Source organism: Dasypus novemcinctus, chromosome 19, assembly GCF_030445035.2.
Source record: "Dasypus novemcinctus isolate mDasNov1 chromosome 19, mDasNov1.1.hap2, whole genome shotgun sequence".
NCBI lineage: Eukaryota > Metazoa > Chordata > Mammalia > Cingulata > Dasypodidae > Dasypus > Dasypus novemcinctus.
In genome coordinates this window covers 33646028-33666131 of record NC_080691.1, presented here as the reverse complement: position 1 = coordinate 33666131, position 20104 = coordinate 33646028, and the positions used below count along the sequence as shown (strand labels likewise).

Below are 20104 nucleotides of genomic sequence, written 5' to 3'. Positions count from 1 at the left end.
CAGGCCTAGGACAGGCCCCTTAGCCTCCCCTCGCACCAGCCGGCGCCGTGCCCTTCCCTTGCCGGGACCCCCAGCGCGGGGCTTCTCCACCCCCACCCGCGCTCTGGAGCCGCTGTGCTGAGCGCCGTGCTGAGCGCCGTGCTGAGCGTGAGCGCCGTGCTGAGCGCCGTGCTGAGCGCCGTGCTGGGCGCCAGTGCTGAGCGCCGTGCTGAGCGCCGTGCTGGGCGCCGTGCTGGGCGCCGTGCTGAGCGCGCTCTCGGTGTTCCAGGCAGTTACCCAAGCAATCGGGGAGCAGGAAGTGAGACCACCCGATTCTGCAGGCGAGGAAGCCAAGGTGAAGCTCCGGCTCTGCTGACACTGGTGGCCATCCGGGATGAGGAGGCTGGAGGAAGGCGGTGGACGACAGCCCTTCCAGCCAGACGAGGGTGAGGAGCGGCGGCCTGGGCACAGGGACGGCGGGCGGGAGGCGCGGCGCGGCGGGCACGGCAGTCCCAGCCCGCGCAGGTGTTGCTTGCTGCGCGGTCCTCTGCCTGCCTGGCTCAGAGGACTGGAGCCTGGGCTGCCACGTCTGTGTTTCGCCTTCCAGTTCCTTATCCTTCCCACAGATATTTCTCATCTTTGCTGTTTGTTTCAAATCGAGATAGTCCGTAAATGCTCACGTAAGACTCTGATCTGTGTGTGGAGGACGTTGCCCAGTGCAACGGCTGGAATGATGAAAGGGCCCCACACGTGCCACGTGGCATGGTGACTGGCCCTGAGTCGGCCCTCCTGGAATGAGCAGCCCGGTGCCTGCTGCTGGAGGCAGGTGGGCTCCCCTCAGAGCACAGCTGGGCCGGCCCACCCCATCCGCAGCAGAGGGGAGCGCTCCCCCACCCCCGAGGAGGAGCCTCCGGCTCAGAGACAGGCAATGGGGGGGTCTCGCCTGAGTTGACCTGCTGCCCATTAGAAGGACGGAAATCCCGTCCGGCGGCCCCGGCACAGGCTCTCCCCCCGCGTGGCCCGCAGCGGGGGCATCCTGCTGGCTAGGCGCTGGGGGACCCTCTGAGCCTGGCGCTTCCCTCGCCTCAGGTCAGGCTGCATCCTCCTCTCCATCCCCACACCTCACCGATGAGGGACCCAGAGTGGGGCCGCCCCGCATCTCAGTGAGGGGCGGCAGGAGCGGCACCTGGGCAACTCGGCCCGGAGCCTGCTTTTCACCCTACACTTCTCTTCACTGGCACCCCCTTTTTTAATGGTGGAATATTAACACGGGTGTGCTGAGCGTACCTACGTAGAATTATAATGTGACCAACGGTGTCACCACGGCCCTGCCTTCCTTCCCCTGCACATCACCTGTGTGTGCATCTCTCCGCGGTGGCTTTGTCGGTGCCTGGTTTTGAACTTGTAAATGGAACCCTGCCGAGGTGTTCTTTGTTCCTTTCCGTCAACATTGTCAGGTTCGCCTGGGTCAGTGCCTATAGTTTCGGGTAGCTCGTTTTCAGGGCTGGGTAGCATTCATTGACTCCACCACGATTTGTGGAGTATTTTATTGACAGGGACTTGGGTTGTTTTTTGTTGTTGTTGTTTTTAGGAGGTACTGGAGATTGAACCCAGGACCTTGTACATAGGAGGCAGGCACTCAACCACTGAGCTTCATCTGTTCCCAGCACTTGGGTTATTTTTAGTTTGAGGCTCTTTTTTTGAGAAGCTGTGGAAATTACTGTGCATATCTTTTGGTGCATCCGTGACTGCGTTTCCATGCAGTGTATACCTAGGAGTGGGGCGGCTGAGCCGTACGGTATGTGATCTCCAAAGCCTTAAGAGACGTCAGACCGTTCTCCAAAGTGGAGCACCAATTTACAGCCCCATCAGCAGGATATGACATTCCCGTTGTCCCGTCTTCATCAGCACTGGAGTATCAGACATTTTAATTTGGCCAATCCACTGGGCTTTTGGTGGCACCTCATTGCTGTTTTAATTTGCATCTCTCTGATTAATGATGTGGTTGAGCAGAAGCTTTTTCACGTTTGTTAGCCATGCAGATTTCATTTGTGAAGTGCCTGTCCAAGGCTTTTACTCACATTTCTGTTAGGTTCTCTCTCTCTTTAAAAAACTATTTGTAGGAGCTTTTAATATGTTCTGCACATGAGTCTTTTGTTGTTTATCTTAGTTACACAGGTCCATTCTGAGGCGAGTCTTTTCCCTTGCTTTAGGTGATTTGATGAGGCTTTTTTAACAGTCAAGTTTATCAGTCTTTTCCTCTATAGTCAGTGCTGTTTGTCTTAAGAAACCAGGAGAAATCATGAAGAGATTCTCCTATATTGTATTTGTTTTTAATTTTAAAATAATTATAGATTCATTGGAAGTTGCAAAAATGGTACAAAGAGGTCCTCTGTACCTTTTAACCAGTTTCCCCCAGTGTAGAAACATCCTACATATAGCTATAGTACAGTGTCAAAAATCAGGAAATTGACGTTGGGACCCTCACGTATCACTGCTTTCACATGCTGCTGTGTGTGCGTGTAGTTCTTTGCCTCTTTATCATCACATGCATAGAATCCTGCAGCAATCACCGCAGTGAAGACACACAACTACCCCACCACCCCACAAAGACCCCCTTGTGCTCCCCCTGTAGTCACGCCCTGGCCCCTGGCAACCACGAGTCCAGTTCTTCAGCCCTATAATTTTGTCCTTTGAAGAATGCTCTAGGGAAACGGACTTGGCCCGCGGTTAGGGCATCCGTCTACCACATGGGAGGTCCGCGGTTCAAACCCCGGGCCTCCTTGACCCGTGTGGAGCTGGCCCGTGCGCAGTGCTGATGCACGCAAGGAGTGCCCTGCCACGCAGGGGTGTCCCCCGCGTGGGGGAGCCCCACGCGCAAGGAGTGCGCCCGTGAGGAGAGCCGCCCAGCGCGAAAGAAAGTGCAGCCTGCCCAGGAATGGCGCCGCCCACACTTCCCGTGCCGCTGACGACAACAGAAGCGGACAAAGAAACAAGACGCAGCAAATAGACACCAAGAACAGACAACCAGGGGAGGGGGGGATTTAAATAAATAAATAAATCTTTTAAAAAAAAAAAAAGAATGCTCTACAAATGGAAACATACAGCATGTGACCTTTTGAGATTGGCTTTGTCCACTCAGCATATTGCCCATCCAAATTGTTCAGAGATGGAAATCCTGGAGAGGGGTTCCAAAGACCACCATAGCACTGGGCTCCAACTGGAAACCTCCCGAACCCCTATTTGGGAATGCATCCTTAACTTTTCCTGCTAGAATAGAGGCTGTATTGTTTGGTTCAGATTTATCTTGTAATTCTCTGCTAATTATCCCTACTATTTTAAAAATAGTATTTTCACCTCATTTCGAAGGTTATAAATGTTCTCTGTGGAAAATATTTAAAAGTACCCAAAAGAAAATAAAAAACACCCATTATCCCAATTCTTAGAAATAATTACACGATAGTAGCTCATTTCCTTAAAATTGGAATTACATATTGCTTTTGAACATCTCTTAACCCAGCGTGAACATTTTTCCAGGACATTAAGCATTCCATTTTATTTTAATGAACTCCTAGTGACCCAAACGTAGCCTCCCTAATGTGGGATGTCCAGGTTACCAGTTCTCGCCATTGGAACGAATGTGGGGGACATCTTTGTGGGTCCCTCTTTGTAGGAGCAGCTTGGTGCACTCAGGGAGAGCTTGTGGAAGGCCAGTGATACGGGGCCTCTCGGGCCAGAGAAGGATTTTGGTCTTTGTTCTAAATGCAGTGGGAGGCCACTGAAGGTGGAAGACTTTCACTTCCGGTATGTGTACAAGATCTCTGATTGCAGACTGGAGAAACAAGTGTGGATAGGTGATTTCAGGCGGGAGTCAGTGGTAGCCATGAGCGATGGTGATGATCTGGAGAGGGGCCAGGTGTTTTTTGCTATTTTAAATTTGGTGAGGAGTTGGGGGAGATCATTTGCTTATTTTTGGTCATGCTGAGTTTGAGACACCTTTGAGCTAAATGAAGAGGTAGAAGTGGTGGATGGAAGAGTCTGGGCTGGGGGTGCAGATGCAGGAGCTACTGATATGGAGATGGCACTGGAAGCCAGAGGCCTGGCTCGCAAGGGGGTGTGCAGTGAGGAGGAGCCTGCGCCTACAAGGCCGGCAGTCCTCAGGTGATGGGTTAAATTGGCAGAGGCCCAAGTGACTCAGAATTAAGGACTTATTCCAAAAATGCCATTTGTAACATCAACCTGATCCATTTGGATCAGGAAACATGTATGTTAATTGTGAGCCCGAATCAGTGAGGTGGAGACCGAGGTCCAGAGCACTCAGTTTGTTTCAGGAGCCAGCCGCCAGCAGCCTGGATGGCAGTGCCATGTCTGGGTAGGCTCACTCATGGGGAACCCCTCCCACCAACGTTCTTCTACCGCAAACGTTTCTATATAGAAACGGAGGATTGCATCTCGAGGGAAAACTGGACAAAGGGAAGTGGTGGCATTTTAGATGAGCTAACCAAGATAAAATGAGAAAAATGCTAAAGCACTTCCTGACATAAAACAAAGACTTCTCCATCCTTATCATTATTACTCTAGTGCTGAAATATTTTTCTCCGTGGACTTAATGCTTTCCACCTAGAGGTAACCTGATAATCTTTAATGTGTGCAATAGAAGTTTTGTGCAAGTATGTTTATAGAAGAAACACAATCTGTAATAGAAAAAATGGGAAACCAAACAAGAATGAATATAGTATTAATATCTTCACTTCATTAATATCAATAATGAACCCTATACAGCGGTTTATATATATATATATAAACTGCAGCTACATATAAGAAAAATCACATGCTTGTATCCTTTGAGAGAGTCTTTTATTTTTTAACATTTTGGAACTTTTGACCGATTATAACATTAAGTCATAAAGTAAATGCCCCTCTAAAATGAAGACAATTACAATATCAAATCAGGTCCTTAAAATAAAACTCCACATGACTTCATGGCTGAATTTACTGGTGCTTTTAAAGGCATTAAAATGTCTTTAAAATGATGCTCTATATTTTGTGAACACTGAAAATTACCTAAAAACTTAGATCATGAAAAATAATATCCATTATATCCATAATGAAATATGGATATACTGAGTACATTTATTGCCCAAATGGTCTTTCAAGTCCCCCAAATTAGAGCAGGGCCAGGGCTCGTGGGCAGTGTCTGCTCATCTGTGTGAAGTCTGATTCCTGTCCCTCTTCTCTTGTTCAGGTCTGTAACTCCCCCCTGGACCTAGCACTGCCCGTCCCTGAGAACGTATGTGCTGAATGAGGAAAAGAAAAATAAAAACCGTCATTTACGTGCAGAAGTAGGTAAGAATCATTTTCATGTTAGTGCTGGCAGCCACACCATCTGTACTAAAACAGCTGACCTTGACTGAAGGGTGTATGCTGAAGAATAATCTGTGAGTCATTAATTTTACAGTAAGTCAAATAGAAAAAGGTGCTTCAAAACAATATACTAAGAAATGTATTGGTAGCCTGAACCCAATCAAAATACATGAGAGAAGGGAAGCGGATGTAGCTCCAATGGTTGAGTGCCTGCTTCCCAAATACAAGGTCCCCGGGCTTGATCCCTGGTACCTCCTAAAAACAAACATGAAAACAACAGCTCTCACTGGGGAGCAGATATAGCTCAGTGGTTGAGCGCCAGTTCCCCACATAAAAAGGTCCCGGGTTCAATCCCCAATCCTGGTACCTAAAAAAAAAAAATATATATATATATATATATATATATATATATCTCAATCACTTTGTACAACCCACTTCTCAGCAATTAATAAAAGCAATAGTAACAGAGCCTGGAAGCAATGCAGTCAACCAGAACTTTATTTCACAATTAATGAACATCTGACTGGGGAATAAATACAAGCATACATAATGAAAGTTGTGCTCAGGGGATCCTATCCAAAGAAATTCGAGGCAGGAAAATGAAAAACAGATTAAGGATGCAGTTAGCAGCTCAATTTGTTTTTATAACCCAATGGAAGTGGAAGGAAATGCAGCTCTTAAACCTAGGATTTTTTAATAAACTATGGTTTTTAATAACTGTGGAACAATGCCTGTAATTGGCAATAATACATATGGAAATTTACTGAGATGGAATCTTGTATACAAAATAAAGCAAGCAAGCCTCAGAGGAAGAGAATGGAAATAATACAATTCAAAATTATGGTCGCTGCTCCAAGGAAATTGTAGTTATTTGTAGAGATTTAATCTAGAACTGTCACACTGACAAAAGAATGGGAGAGAAATTTTTGGCCAATCTGTTTCTGAGTCTGATCTAGTTTCTTCAGGTTCAATGCTCCTTTCTCTGGGCACATCAGTCCCAAAAGGTTGCATGTGGCTGAGGCCAGGGGAGGCTTTCCCAAGATACTAGACTCCAAGTGCCACGGCCCTGCCTTTAAAGGTTAGCCATATAAAAATGAAAAATATTAAAAATTAAAGTTTCAAAAAAATAAAAAGGTTAGCCAAGCAGATGGCAACCATTGCCACTCCCCTTTTGAGACTCGGTAACATCCATCCTGGGCTCACCCCACATATACAAGGTGCTATCAAAACCCAGTGCTTTCTAAGGAGAGCAGGCTCATTTCTAGCCACCTTTCCAGAAAGCACTCACGGACCAAGCCAGACTGTCTCAGGGTTCCCATTTGTTGACAGTTCTTTTCTTCCAGAAGACGAGACATGATCCTTTTGGGACCATCAGGACTGCTAAGTTAATAAACCCTGAAATAAACTGCACCAAGACCCTACTGGTTTCTTTTCATAGAATCTTTAAGTTAAATTTTACATGGCAATTTTTAAAACTGCCACACATCCCTGGCAGGAAGTAGAATCTTCACTGGGTAAGACAAAACAAAAACACGTATCCAGTAATGGAATGCTGATTCAGAACCTTATTTACAAGTGCTACAGGACGGTGTGATGCAGTGTAGACGTGTGCCTAGACAAGCCCTTTCGCTGGATGAGAGCAGTAGGAAGGGGCCTCTCACTGGGTGCTGCTATCCCCAGCACCTTAGTGTCAGGCCAACGCTCAATCCGTTGACTCCTGTGCCCAAACAGGCGTTGTGAACTATTTCACGGTGACCTGAACACTGACGAACAGAACGTTGTTCGGCAGCCGTGTATCACAGGCCTCGGCATCCTTGCACCCTGTACTTAAGAGTACAAATGGGGTCAGTTCCACGCAACTCTTGGATGTCCATAAAGCTGGGAAAACAAAGAAAACGTAAGACAGGTCAGATGAGCAGTCTCTGGAGCTCTGGAAATTAGTTGCATTTTAAGTATTAGCTAAACGCACGGCATAAATGGCTGTTTTCATTAGCAGCTGAAAAGTTTTGACTCTAAGCCACTAATGGGACACTATAAAACATTTTTAAAAAGGTACCAAGTCTAGGAAACATTTCAAATGTGCTCTATGGAAGCCTGATCCCAAGATACTCACTGACTCCTGGTCAGATGAGTTTAGAAAATACCGTTCCCTGGACCTCTTTGACAGTCACAGCATGGTAGGACATAAAGTCTACAGTAAATGTGACACCTGGTCTCAAGTGCTTCACTCTGTTTCCCACGGAGGGAGCCAGTCTTCTTTCTCTTGCACACATGTCCCAGGGAATGCACTCTGGAAAAGCCGTGGCCAGCGTGGCTCCCTGCCCAGCTTGGTAAAGGAGGAGCAGAAGCCAGGTGCCTGCTGGGCCACGGCCAGTGTTCACTAGTGCTTTGGCCATCAGCTCCCTAGGGGCAGGGCTGCAGCATTCACTGCTCTCCAGCCCTTCAGGGAGACCAACAGAGACAGGAAGAGGAAGATGCACACAGAGGGGAGAAGGGAGGAGCAGACAGGGAAGAGGGCAAAGAGACGCCGAGAGGGGAAAGGCAGAGACGCAGGTCTGCTCACTGGGGCTTCGGCTGTCTGCACAGGCAGGACCAAGCACCACTTTCCCTGCTCGTCAGCTGCAGCCAAAGCTCTTCTTCGACCCCTCTTAATCCCTGAGTGGGGTGCACAGGCACATAGCTCTACAGTCAGGACTTCAGAGTTTGGCAGGACCAGAGCAAAATCATCTCTACAGCTCTTTTGAGGTCCCGCTAAGGCTGAGGCTCCCTACTAGCTGGGAAGGAGAGAGACACGGGAGAGGAACGAGAAGAGTCCAGGACAGGAGGGAAGCCGAGCTCATCACCGCGCGGGCTCAGAGCAGGGCAGGCCCCTACCTTGGGCCGGTAGCCCTGCGTGGCCATCATCTTCGCCTCCTGCTGAAGGAGGGCGTCGCTGAGCTGTTCCGCCTGCCTGGCCTCCTCGTCCTCCTCCTCCCGCTGCTGGTCCTCCTCTCGCGCCTGAAGCTGGCGCTCGGCAACCTGGGCGCCAAAAGCAAGGTCACCCCGAGGCAGGCCCACGGGCAGGGCCCTGCCGCTAGGCAGGAAGGAATTCCAGGGTTCTGCCCAGCTGGACAGTCGGAGCGAGGTCTTAGTGACAGCAAGTGCCAATAAACAAGGGAAAACGTATGGTACTGAGAAAGGTTGTATGTAAGGGAACGTGCACCTGGTGAAAAGCTCTGGATGCAGCAGGTGCCTGGGGGAGTATTCTGTCATATATTAGGTACTGAACTGACTAGAGAATTGTGACCCAATAAGCAGACTGCTTGCAGATGCAAGCTCGATAGAGAGGAGCAGACAGACAGCAACGGAGGAGCTGGAGATCTGAACTGCACCCATGTGGGCCAGGCTTTCGGCTGGAAAGGAAGAGATGCCCTGAGCTCTCCGACATGAGCTTCCAGGCAGTGCGCTCATGCCAAGGCCCTCCGACCCCTGCCCAACAGCAAAGCAAGGGGCAGGGCCTTGGAGGGAGTGGGGCTCGTTCCCTCAGGGTCCTCAGCCCCCTGCTGTTCCCGAGGGCAGCCTCCCTCCCCTGGGCTCAGCCCCACCTGGGCTTCGAGCTCCTGTTTCCTCGCCGACTTCAGTTCTTCACTCTCTTCTTTCTCACGACGAGCTGACTCTCTCGCATCCTCGAGATTTTGAATGAGCTGCTCCCTGTGTTTCAGGGATTCCTCTTGTGCACGGCGGTTCTGTTCAATCTTCTCCCGTATCTGCTCTTGTCTCCCTGTCAGAACCTATGCTTAGCAAAAGAGGAAAAGGAGGATTTTGGTTTGATTCTAAAAGATGCCCACTCTGCCAGCCTCCAGAGGGTGCAGTGACCCTGAGACCTAATCCTCGGCTTCAGATGACGGTACTGGGTCCAGTCAGCACTGGCAGCGTGCGCCCCTGCTCAGGAGGCGTTCCCACGGCCCAGCACACACACACATCCCGCCTGCGGACACAGACGAGCCCCAGGTGGTTGAAGGAGGCACAGAGGACAGCCGCCTCCCGGGGGCACAGAACCTTCTCACCCACAAGGTGAGTCTCACTCCCTATCAGCGGATTCTGGAAAAAAGCCTCGAGCCACACGTGACCAGACTAGAGTCTGGGTCAGCCCCTAACCTTTTGGATTTAACTTTACTGCTTAGGGCCACAGAAGCCTGCTGGGTTGGAGACTTGGCCGGAGAGCAGTATTACACGCCCCCATCCCAGACTGCCATCAGGGCTCAGGAGCCAAGCACTGAGCTTGGCATGTGGGATGCCACTTGACCAAGCCAACACTGATGCTCTCTGGAAGGCCCACAGCTAGGCAGAGAAATAAGAATGGGGGGAATCAAAAGACAACAGACGGTATGTGATATCCGCAAGAGTGAAAGATCAAGACAGACCTGTTTTCTAATGGATTTCAATACACAGTACACTGACATGAACGAAATATAATTTCTCTTCCTAAACAACTTTAAAATAACTTTCAAAACATGGATAATGAAGACTTTCTCCCCCAAAATCTCCTTTTAATTGGGATACATCTTAAATACATTCTTTCTATACTGACAAAATAATTATGTTCTTTAATCTACTTAGTCTACTCTGATTATCTAACATATTTAGGAAAAAATCCTAAATATGGAAAAGTCGTATGTACCAAGATGCTCACTGCAGTGTTTCTTTTTTTCTTTTTTCTTTTGCAGTGTTTCTTATAAGAGCTTAAAATTGGAAAGTACCAGAATACCCACATGCAGTCAACAAACCACAGTATATACACATGACCATATACTATGCAGCCATTAAAATATTTACAAAGAGGGTGTAACTGAACAATAAAATGCTTGAAATCAAACACAGCACAGAAACGAGTACGAAAAAAACATCCAGTGTGGAAACAAAAGAGGAGAAAGAAATAAAGTAACAGGGGCTAGGTGGATGATGGCATGGTGGGTGACCTCTGTTTTTACTTTTCTGTACTTTCAGATTTTTTCCTAAAAGAACAAATACTGCTTTTACAAGGATTTTAAAATAACCAAGAAGACTGATCCCAGAACATGCGGCAGGGTCAGCCTGGGATGGGAACACCCAGACCTCTGCCCGGGGAGCCCAAGGACCCCCCGCGTGCACCGCAGCTGAAGTCACCTCGTTCATCAGTCTGTCCCGCGCGCTCCTCTCTCGGGCCCACTCGGCCTCTCTCTTTTCCCACATTTCCTTGGCTTCTTCCCTGGGCAAACAGAAAACGGATGAGAGCGGGCTCCTAACCCCACCAAGGGCAGCAAGTTAACCACAGAACAGACAGGGCTCCAGATGGAGCATTAGTCACCACAGCCCCGGGCTTCCTGCGGGGTCGGCCTTCAGACCGTCCCACGCACACTTGTTAAAGAGGAGTCTTACAATGGTGGACGATGGGTATGGGGAAAGGCAGGAAGAGATGAGAGGTGGAGGCGTCTTTGGGACATGGAGCTGCCCTGGATGGTGCTTCAGAGGTAATCACCGGACATTGTAAATCCTCACAGGGCCCACTGGATGGAATGGGGGAGAGTATGGGCCATGATGTGAACCATTGTCTATGAGGTACAGAGGTGCCCAAAGATGTACTTACCAAATCCAATGGATGTGTCATGATGATGGGAACGAGTGTTGTTGGGGGGGGGGGGGAGGGGGGGGGGTGGGGTTGAATGGGACCTCACATATATATTTTTAATGTAATATTATTACAAAGTCAAAAAAAAAAAAAAAAAAGAGGAGTCTTACGGACAACTTCACAGGAAGTATTCTTGAGTACTTTAAATTATCTTTTTAACCCCATCTTATAAAAAACACTTGCAACGACTTACAACTTGCTACCAGGCCATTTAAACAGAGGGGAAGGAAATCATCAGCCCCTGGAGAGGACATGGGGCTGTGCCTGTGCTGAGCCTGTGGCCTGGGGCAAGTGAGTGGCCCCAAGCCTCAGCGTCCTGAGTACCTACCACTCGGCAAGATGTCAGGATTAAGTAAGATGAAGAATGTAAAGCACTGGCCACGGTGTCTGGCTCATGGTAGGTGCTAAATAATGCTGCCTATGATTAGATTATTTTAACCTACTTGCTTAATTTTTAAGATCCAGACCCACTTATATAAACATAAGAAGCATTCACCATCTCCGTAATTAATAAATTTCCTTTCAAATTTCTAAGGTTTTAGATGAACAGTCACTCTATACCGTAGTGATTTCTACTTTGAATAACTTAACAGGAAACACCTCCCTACCCCCCACCCCCCTAATCACAAAGATGTGGTCTTCACAAAGGACCAGCGGACAAGGACAGCTGGTTCATAACAACTGGTGATCCTCGCTTTGACTCGCAGGGATCCTGCGGTACCAGGCAGCCAGGAGCGTCCTGCCCAGAAGGTGGCGCCTCTCACCTCAACAGCATCTGCAGCTCCGCCTCCCGCTCCCTCTCCAGCTGCAGCTGCTCCTCGATGACCTGCTTCATCCAGGCCACATCCGCCAGGGCCTGCTCCCGTTTGGCCAGGTGGATGCGCTGGTTCTCATCCTCCTTCTCAAGGAGGGCCTGCAGGATTCGCTTGTCTGCCTCCTGGAGGAAGCAGGATGGAAGTGCAATGGGTAAGGGGGATGCTCCCTCCAGGGAAGACAGAGCCTGCTGCGCCCACGGCCTAGCCCTCCTGCCAGCCTGGGGAAAGCTGCGTGCTGGGAACAGCAGTCGGGCTGCTCCCCCATGGTTTGCCCTGACGGGTAGAGACAGGGATAGGAGGGAAACTTGCGTTTGCTCACTCACTCTTTGATCTCAGTGAGAGAGCACATCAAAGAACTTAACAGGGAGAGTGAGCAGCTATTAAAAAAGAACAAGCTCACCATAAATACGCTGACCTTAAAACTTACCTTCAGATTTACTGTTAAGTAAACACTCTGCAGAATGCAACTTCAACTACATTTTAAAAAGTACCACCAAAAACAATCTCCAGATGTGTGTGTACAAAAACAGACACTTCGTGGGAGGGGCAGAGACTGGCGAGGGCTGGCCAAGGGGGCTCGCACAAGAGTGGATCATAAACTGTGCAAGGAAAACCTTTTTTTTCCTAAAAGGGGATGAAAGAAATGCCAAGCTGCAGCTTCATACTTACCAGTTCCTCTTGGATCTGCTGTGTACGTCTGTTGAGTTGCACATTATATTGATGTCTCAAAAAGCGCCTAAAAACGAACAAAATACAGGCTGCCTTCAGTATCTTAACAAAGAATCCAAAAAAAAAAAAAACCAAAAAAATAAAAAGGAAGGATCAAACAAAGGTCAGGCTACTGCCTGCACCAAGTTGTATCCTTTCTGGTTTCAAGGATACTGATGGCCATTTGAGAAAGCAGCAAGAGGTCCCCGGCTGGGAGGGGCCCAGGGAGGGGGCGGCAGGCCTTCTTGCACACACCCCAGCTCTGCCTTCTGCCGGAACGCTGCCATCCGCTTCCTCTCTTCCTCCAGCCTCTCGAGCTCCCAGCGTTGCTTCAACAGATTCTCCTGCTCCTTCTTCAGTTTGGTCGCCTGTCATGACAAGGACGATAAACCCAGCTAAGATCACAGAAATCGTATCTTCCCCGTTTCTTCTCTCCATTTTCGGTAGACCCTAAGCCACAAGGGCCGGCCTGGCCACCCTGGTGGTCGTGAACCCCTCCCCTCAGGGGCTCGGAGCCCCTCCGCCCCGCTGAGCCCGCACGCCAGGCCCCCATCAGCCAGCCAGCCATTTCCTGCAGCTCCTTTCCCAAGCCCGTGTTCAGTGCTCCCACAGGACGCTGTGCTTGGCCACGCTTTCTTCTAACCTCACGTCCGTCCCAGGCTTGGCACTGCTCCTGCTGTGAGGGCCGCAGCCCTGGCACCCAGCCCAGCCCATGGCACAGTCTAAGCAGTGGGCGCTAAGTTTCCATTCATTGAGTCATTCAATCCTGGGGAACGGGGGGGTCCAGTGAGCCCAGGGCCTCGTGAGATCCAGCCCGAAAGGGAAAGGGCACAGCCTCTTGGACCCAAACCCTGTCTATGCCTTGAGATGCAAGATGAGCCAGCAGAGGAGAACTGCCTGCCAGGGATGTCAGACCAAGTCATGTCTGCTAAACGCCCCGGGAAGTCCAAGCTCTAGGAAGGCTCTCAGACAGGTCTATACATGTGCCAAAGAGAACAGCAATTACCTCCACCTCATCCACGTCCTAGAATCTGGGGACACACCCAGAGGTGTGGAAAAAATCAAGGGATGGGACTGCATTGAGAGAACCCAGGTGATGCACTTAAAGCCACCTCCCTCTCCTGATATGACCTCTTTTTAGACCAGCTTTTTAAATTCTTATTTGATACTAACCAGCAGCTGCAAGAGGCCATGGGGGGGCCACCTGACTGGGGCCGGGGGGGGGGGGGGGGGCTTGCTCTCACCTCCATCTCCTTCAGCTTCAGCTCCTCCATCTGCTGAAGCAATGCCTCAGCCTGTAGTTTGTCCTCTAACTGCCTCCTCTCTTCTTCTGCCTTCATCCGTTCTATGGCTTCCCTGCGAGCCGTTTCATATTCATTTTCATACCGTTTTTTCTCTTCCTCATTGGTGGCTTCTTGCTACATGGGGACAAACGAACCCAGGAGATCAGCACCTGGACCGCACAGCCAGCAAAGGCCTGCCTGGTTGCTGGCCACCCGTTTGGAGCTGTAGGGCCCAGTTCCTCTTTCCACAACTGCTGCGGCAGAGCTGGGCCCTGCCTTGAGTCCACTATTAGCTGTGACCCTGGACGAGGATCCATCTTCCTGGGCTCGGCTGCCTCGCCGAGGTAGGGGTGAGATGTCCTCAGAAACAAAGCCTGGGCAGGGCCCAGCAAGCCCCTGGCTCAGAGGACAGGTCTAATGTGAGATCTCCTTTCCCTTCCAGAATCCAACAAAAGGCTTTCCGAAATGAACCCAGAGGCAGCACCATCAGCTCAGGGGGAGGTGTCACAGTAAGCCCAGATGGAGAGTTTACGATGCAGACGACATCAAGAGGGATTAGAAAGGAGAGTCTCCCGGCAACAAGAAGCCCCTGGAGCCCATTCCCTCTAGAAACCCAAGGGAGGCCCAGCTGGCTGATCACCTGGTCTTACTCTGCACCAGGGGTGATCTCACAGGACTCTACAAAGGCCAGAGCAAAGCTGCAGTTTTAACCTGTTTAGTAAACTGAGAAACTGCATTAACACTGAAAACAGAAAACAAATTCAAAGAGACAGGCTATCCCACTGTAGCACACAGGACTATTTCAAGAGCCATATACCGCACCTGTTTTTTTGCTTCTTTCTGCATTTCCCATGAGTTTATCACATGCTTCTTGTGGAGGTCCAATTCAATCTGAGGACGAGTAGAGAGAATATTATTTTCCTCATGAGTTCACCTGATAGTCATCGCATAGCCATTGTGCTGTTTTCTGGGCCACGTGCTGGAATGTGGCTGTGGTTTTGCTTTGGGAGAACTCAGAGTGGCCCAGGTGCCCACTTCAGAACAGTGAACGAAGTACAGGGTGGTCCAAATGCACGTAAATTGGAAAGCCAAAGGACCAAGTGCTTCTAAACCATTCTCCCAGGTTGGAACAAAGTAACAGAAACTTTTCTCTCAGGATCCTTGGGGCTGAGCCGGAGCAGGTCAGCACACACTGACAAGGAAATCCAATTTCAAAGACTACCCTGGTTGCTCTAAAGCCATGCCAGGCCAACCCCTGCCCATCTCCACAAAACTCCCTTTGCAAAGCAGCAGCTGCAAAAGCATGTGCTTCCCCCCGTGTAGCAAGTGATGACTAGAGGGTTCTTAATAAGACATTTGAATTCAGAGTCTTTGGGGTCAGAAAATGAATTGTAATATCCTGTCCAAAAGCTTTTACTGGGGAAATTGTTTATATAGGCTTTAAAAGTTTCTTTCTCAATTCCCAAGTGTATCTACAACTAACTTGAATGATGTGAATAAACCTGTGAGTAAACAGCTTTGGAGGGTCACCTAAGTCAACTAATGGCCAGTTGAAGGTTAAATGTACAATAATACTCATAAGCACCTAAATGATCTACTACTTAGTGACTGGCAATTTCCAAATGTTACTCTAAGGGCATAAGTGAATGACACCAAACCGTACAAAGATTGTGAACTGAAATAAATCAATGCTATCAGCGATGGAATTCTTTCCCTCTAGCCCAATATTATGTTCCCTCTTGGCTAAACAATGCCACCCTAGCCAGGACATCACCCTCTCTCTCCCTTGATCCCAAGTACTGCAGATTTCACCTCCTTTCTCCTGCCACCCCAGTTCAGGCCTTCACCACCACGCTGGGTGGCTGCCACAAGCCCTCGCCTAGCATCATCCTTCCTGCCCATCCTCTACACCGCTGCCAGAGGGATCACTCCAAAATGCACCCAAGACCCCGTTCTGCCCCTGCTGCATCCTCAGTGCGGCAGGGGAAGGCCACAAGAGGCTCTCCAAGGTCTGGCCTGCCTGCCTGCCTGCCTCACCAGCCTCACCTCTTGGGGCTCCTCTTCCCCGTCTCATGTCCCAGCCTCACTCAGCCACTTGCAGCTTCCTGGGCATGCTCTACACTCGTGACTCAGACCCGTTTCCTGCACAGCAGTCTCTGTCTAGAACATCCTTCCCTCACCTCTGCACCTTCAAGTTAATGCACCCCTGTATTTCCAAACTCCTCTGACATGTCTCCCCAGCCTCCCTGCCCCATGTTCCCAGGGCTTGCCCAGGACCCACCACCCTGCACTGTAACCACGTGCCCACTGTCTCCCCCGCAAGACCATGAGCACCTCAGCACAGGGACCACTTCTACTCTCCACGCCCCGTGCAGTAGACTGCGCGGTAGATGCTCAGTAAATGTTTGTTAAACAAGCGAATGAACCAGCTGGTCCAGTCCACTCCAGCTCTTCTACACGGGGCTTCTTTCACAGCAGGGTAGTTCTGCTTCAACCCAGCAAAAGATGCACGTTTTTAAAAAGGCCACAAGCCTGATTTCATCTACTTAGACTAATCAGTGGAAGAAAATCTTGGTTTTCACCTCTCGAAGTTTGGGATTGTTCTTTTTCCAGTGTTCATACAAAAGCCGCTCAGCAATCTGTCAAGAAAACACAAGAGAGGCCTGATGTCATTTTTCAAGTCCATTCACTTTTCAGGCAGCCCACCATGGGAGCCCACTTGGCCGGCCAGGCTAAGAGCTCCTCCACCCGCAGCCTCACTGCACCTGCCCTTCATGCCCGTGCCTGCCTCATGCCCCCAGCTCGGGAGCCAGGCTGCCAGGCACCCACACAAGAAAAGACTCTCACAACGGCACTGGAAGGGGGCCAAAATGTGATGCCACACACAGGTCATATGTAGGTATAGCAGGTATAGCAGTATCAAGAGGTATAGCAGGCTTAAAAACACACACTGAGGCTCACAGTTGCAAGCAACTACTTTGGAAGATAAAATATACCAGGCCCAGACCTTTGTGGAACTGGATGATTTAGTGTGCAAAACAACACTTCTTGAACAAAGACTTGGAGTTGGCACTTTTCTCGGCTGGCTCTGCCATCAACTGCCGTCTTGTCAGACCCGAGCGCCCAGGAGTGATCCCACATGTACAACACTAACAGGCCGCGGATGCTCCTGCTCTGGAACCTTCTAAAGGTCTGTGGAAAGTTACCCGTTTCCTTTGCTCTTCTCGGGCTGATTTCAGATTCCCATGCCGCTCCCGCATTCTTCTTTCCCTCAAGTCCATGCTCAGGTCCTCCAGTTCTTTGGCCAGCAAGTCCTGCTCCTCAAGTAAAAGCTGCTTGAGCCTCTCGCGTCTGGCCTCCAGACTCCTCCTCTTCTCCTCCTTCATCTTCTCCCGCTGGTAGGCATGCATGCTGGGTGAGAAGGATCCCACAATAAACCAGTCAGGCTACAGCCCTGCTCTGCCAAAGAGCAGATGTAGACATGCCATCGTGACACGGCAAGTGCCAACCAACAAAGTGGAGAGAGTGGGCACAGCACAGGATGCAAAATAGAACTTTGTTTTCATAAAAAGAAAATATATAACATGTTTATATATGTAAATGATAACACTAATAACGAACAGTTTCTGAGCAACTGCCAAGGGCCAGGGGCTAAGCTATACATGTATCTTTACATGGACAGTTTTATACTAATCATCATGTAAATCCTACAAAATAGGTTGGCTTTAGCCTACTTCTCTAATGAGAAAACTGAGCCATATTCATGCAGCAAGTGACAGTCAGGATTTCTACCCAGATCTGGCTCCAAAGCCTACGGTGCTGTTGTCCACCATGTTTTTACCTGTTTTTCTATAATAATGGTTTTTGATGTGTGTATTTTTTTTTCTAGGAGGTACCAGAGATTGAACCCAGGACCTCGTACATGGGAAGCAGGCAATCAACCACTTGAGCTACATCTGCTCCCCAATAAGAGTTAGTTTTTTTGTTTGTTTGTTTTTAGGAGGTACTGGGGATCAACCTGGGACGTCATACATAAGAAGCAGGCACTCAACCACTTGTGCTACATCTGCTTCCCTGTGTTTGTATTTATACACAAATAGGAAAAAGTACAGAAGGATATGCACCACATTGTTCTCTCTGGGGATGGAAGAATACAAGAAGACTTTCAGGTTCCAATTCATACACTTCCATATTGTTTTATCTTTTTCACTGTGAACGTGGTACTTTATGTATAAATTTTCATTAAATTTCCATTTGGAAAAAAACACCACTGCCATGCAGGTAATCCACACTGTTCAGCAAATCCCTCAAGCAAACGCGCAGTCAAGGCCCACATTCTCAACACCAGGGCCCCAACCAGCTAGTGGGCCCCCCCACATGTCCATCCAGCTGGCTGTCACCAAGCAGTTACCTCCGCTGGTAGGAGGTCCTGGAGCTCCATTCTGCCTGCTTGGAGCTGCAGATGTCGGACAGCCTGAAGTAGCGGCTGTTCTGATCCCACTGCTGCCGAAGCCGGGCCTCCTGCTCTCGCTGCCGTGCTAGCTGCTGTTCCAGGAGCCTCCGGCTGCACCAGTAAGAGGGCAGCGTGGGCAGCGCCATCTGAGAACAGCAATGGTAAGAATATGAGCCGATGGCAAACTCCAGGAGCCCTCACAAGCTTGCCCTCACCCCTGCTGCACATGGAATCACTCCCTGGAGCTTCAAAAAATTCCATGCCTGGGCCTCACCCCCTCAGAAAATCTTCAAGTGGGACCCAGGCATCAGCATTTCTAAAATGATCTACCACCAGGGTTGCAAATCGCCAATTTAAATAAACCCAGGATGCACCCAGCTGTGGGCTTGGCATCATCGGGGGCACTGAGGACAGAGACAAGGACCAGTCTTAGCAATGCTGGATTTGGCATTTTGGGGACTTTTATACTCTGCATAAAGTAACAGGAGCAATAATTTAAGGAACATTTGTATATGCCAAGCATTTGATACCTATAACCTTTCTCATTCTTACTACCACCCCATTATTTGGCAGATAAGGAAACTTAAGCAACTTCCCCAGGATCCCACAGCCAGGAATAGAGGAAATAAAAGAGGGGGGATTCTATTTCACATAGGTTTGAGCCCAGAGCCCAGGCTCTGTCCACTGCAGGAGGCTGCCTGTTGGAACCAATGTGCCCTGGCTCTGGCAGCCGCGGGGAGGCGGGGCAGGGACCTAGCCAGGAGTCAAACCTGGAAGACTTCTAGGCCACCATGAAGGGCAGATCCCTTATCTTACAGATGAAGAAACTGCACCCCTGAGAGAGGAAGCGACTTGCCGGGGGTCACGGGGTAATGTGCGGCACAACTGAGGACTACAAGGCAGAGCATCCGCATGAGCACAGACGTTACAGTGTCTGGCCATGGTAGTGCTTAAGGAACGTCTGCGGAATAAGCGCAGGGGCCTGGCTCGGCGCCCAGGACCCGGCGGCAAGTAATCTACGTCTACGCGCCCAATTCAGCCAGGCTGCGACCTCTGTCTTGAGACTGTGACAGTCCTGACGTGCTTTCTTTTCCTTGCCTCTTAAAGAAGCCACTGGATAAGTCTTTGCACCAAGAAGTCAAGAAATTTAAGATCCAGCTCCCTGAACAAGTCGCTTCCCTCTCTGAGCCTCAACATCCACATCCGGCAAACGGTGTTACGGCGGGAAGTCTCGACCTTAGGAGCAGCGTCAGGACGAGAATCCGGCCCCCGGGCGCCCTGCCGTGGTGTTGCCGGACCCTCGCTCCAGTTCCCGCCAGCGCGGGGCCGGTCGCGGCTGGGCACTCCGAGTGCCGGCTCCCGGGCGAACCTGGCCTCCAGACTTACGTTCCTCCGCGCCCGGAGTTTCCGAAGAGCCCAAGGCCCAAGATCCCGCAAAGTCTAGTCCAAGCCGGGCAGATCCCACCGCGTCCCCACCAGGCCTCTGGGAACCCACTGGGGCCGTTTCCCGGCTCGTTGCCCGGGCGACGGACCCGGCGACGGAGCGCCGCGAGGGCCAAAAGCCACCTCCACCGCGATGCCGGACACGCGAGGGAGAGAAAAGAGGTTGTGTTTTCTCTGGCGCCCCCTAGTGGTGGGCGGGAGATGAGTAGCAAACTTTGCTAGTACTTGAAATAGGGAAGGACGGAGGAAAAGAATTCGTTCACCGCACAAAATTCAGGATGGTGGTTACCTGGGGGAATGAAGGTGAGGATGGGAGGAAATGAGGTGGCTAGGATAGGGCAGAAGAATATAAGCCTGCTCCTCCAACCGGGCTGCACATGAGAATCATCTGGGGAGCTCTTCAAATCCCAGG

At 50.0% G+C, this 20104-nt stretch overlaps 1 protein-coding gene and 1 long non-coding RNA gene across 2 annotated transcripts; one reads left to right on the top strand and one right to left on the bottom strand.

Moving 5' to 3' along the window:
• Positions 1-258: 258 nt before the first annotated feature.
• Positions 259-10832, top strand: LOC131274592 (uncharacterized). Its single transcript, XR_011646520.1, has 4 exons — positions 259-425; positions 5225-5325; positions 9111-9396; positions 10330-10832. It is a non-coding gene; the product is annotated as an uncharacterized lncRNA (long non-coding RNA).
• On the bottom strand, positions 5824-19794 carry TCHP (trichoplein keratin filament binding). The gene is made up of 13 exons (XM_058281538.2): positions 19636-19794; positions 18208-18395; positions 17003-17207; positions 16379-16435; positions 14619-14687; positions 13758-13931; positions 12769-12881; positions 12475-12541; positions 11755-11927; positions 10489-10570; positions 8928-9113; positions 8218-8361; positions 5824-7221 (listed from the first exon to the last, which is right to left on the bottom strand). Exons 2-13 carry the CDS (start codon positions 18393-18395, stop codon positions 7189-7191), a joined length of 1491 nt encoding a protein of 496 aa, XP_058137521.1. The 5' UTR covers positions 19636-19794; the 3' UTR covers positions 5824-7188.
• Positions 19795-20104: the final 310 nt, after the last annotated feature.

Excerpts from the sequence above, each read along its gene's own strand:
- TCHP (XM_058281538.2), bottom strand. The coding sequence starts at position 18,395 with ATGGCGCTGCCCACGCTGCCCTCTTACTGGTGCAGCCGGAGGCTCCTG. Across the intron at positions 12,882-13,757 it reads TGAAGCTGAAGGAGATGGAG|GCGACCAAACTGAAGAAGGA; the intron begins GTGAGAGCAAGC and ends TTGTCATGACAG. Across the intron at positions 9,114-10,488 it reads GGGACAGACTGATGAACGAG|GTTCTGACAGGGAGACAAGA; the intron begins GTGACTTCAGCT and ends TGCTAAGCATAG.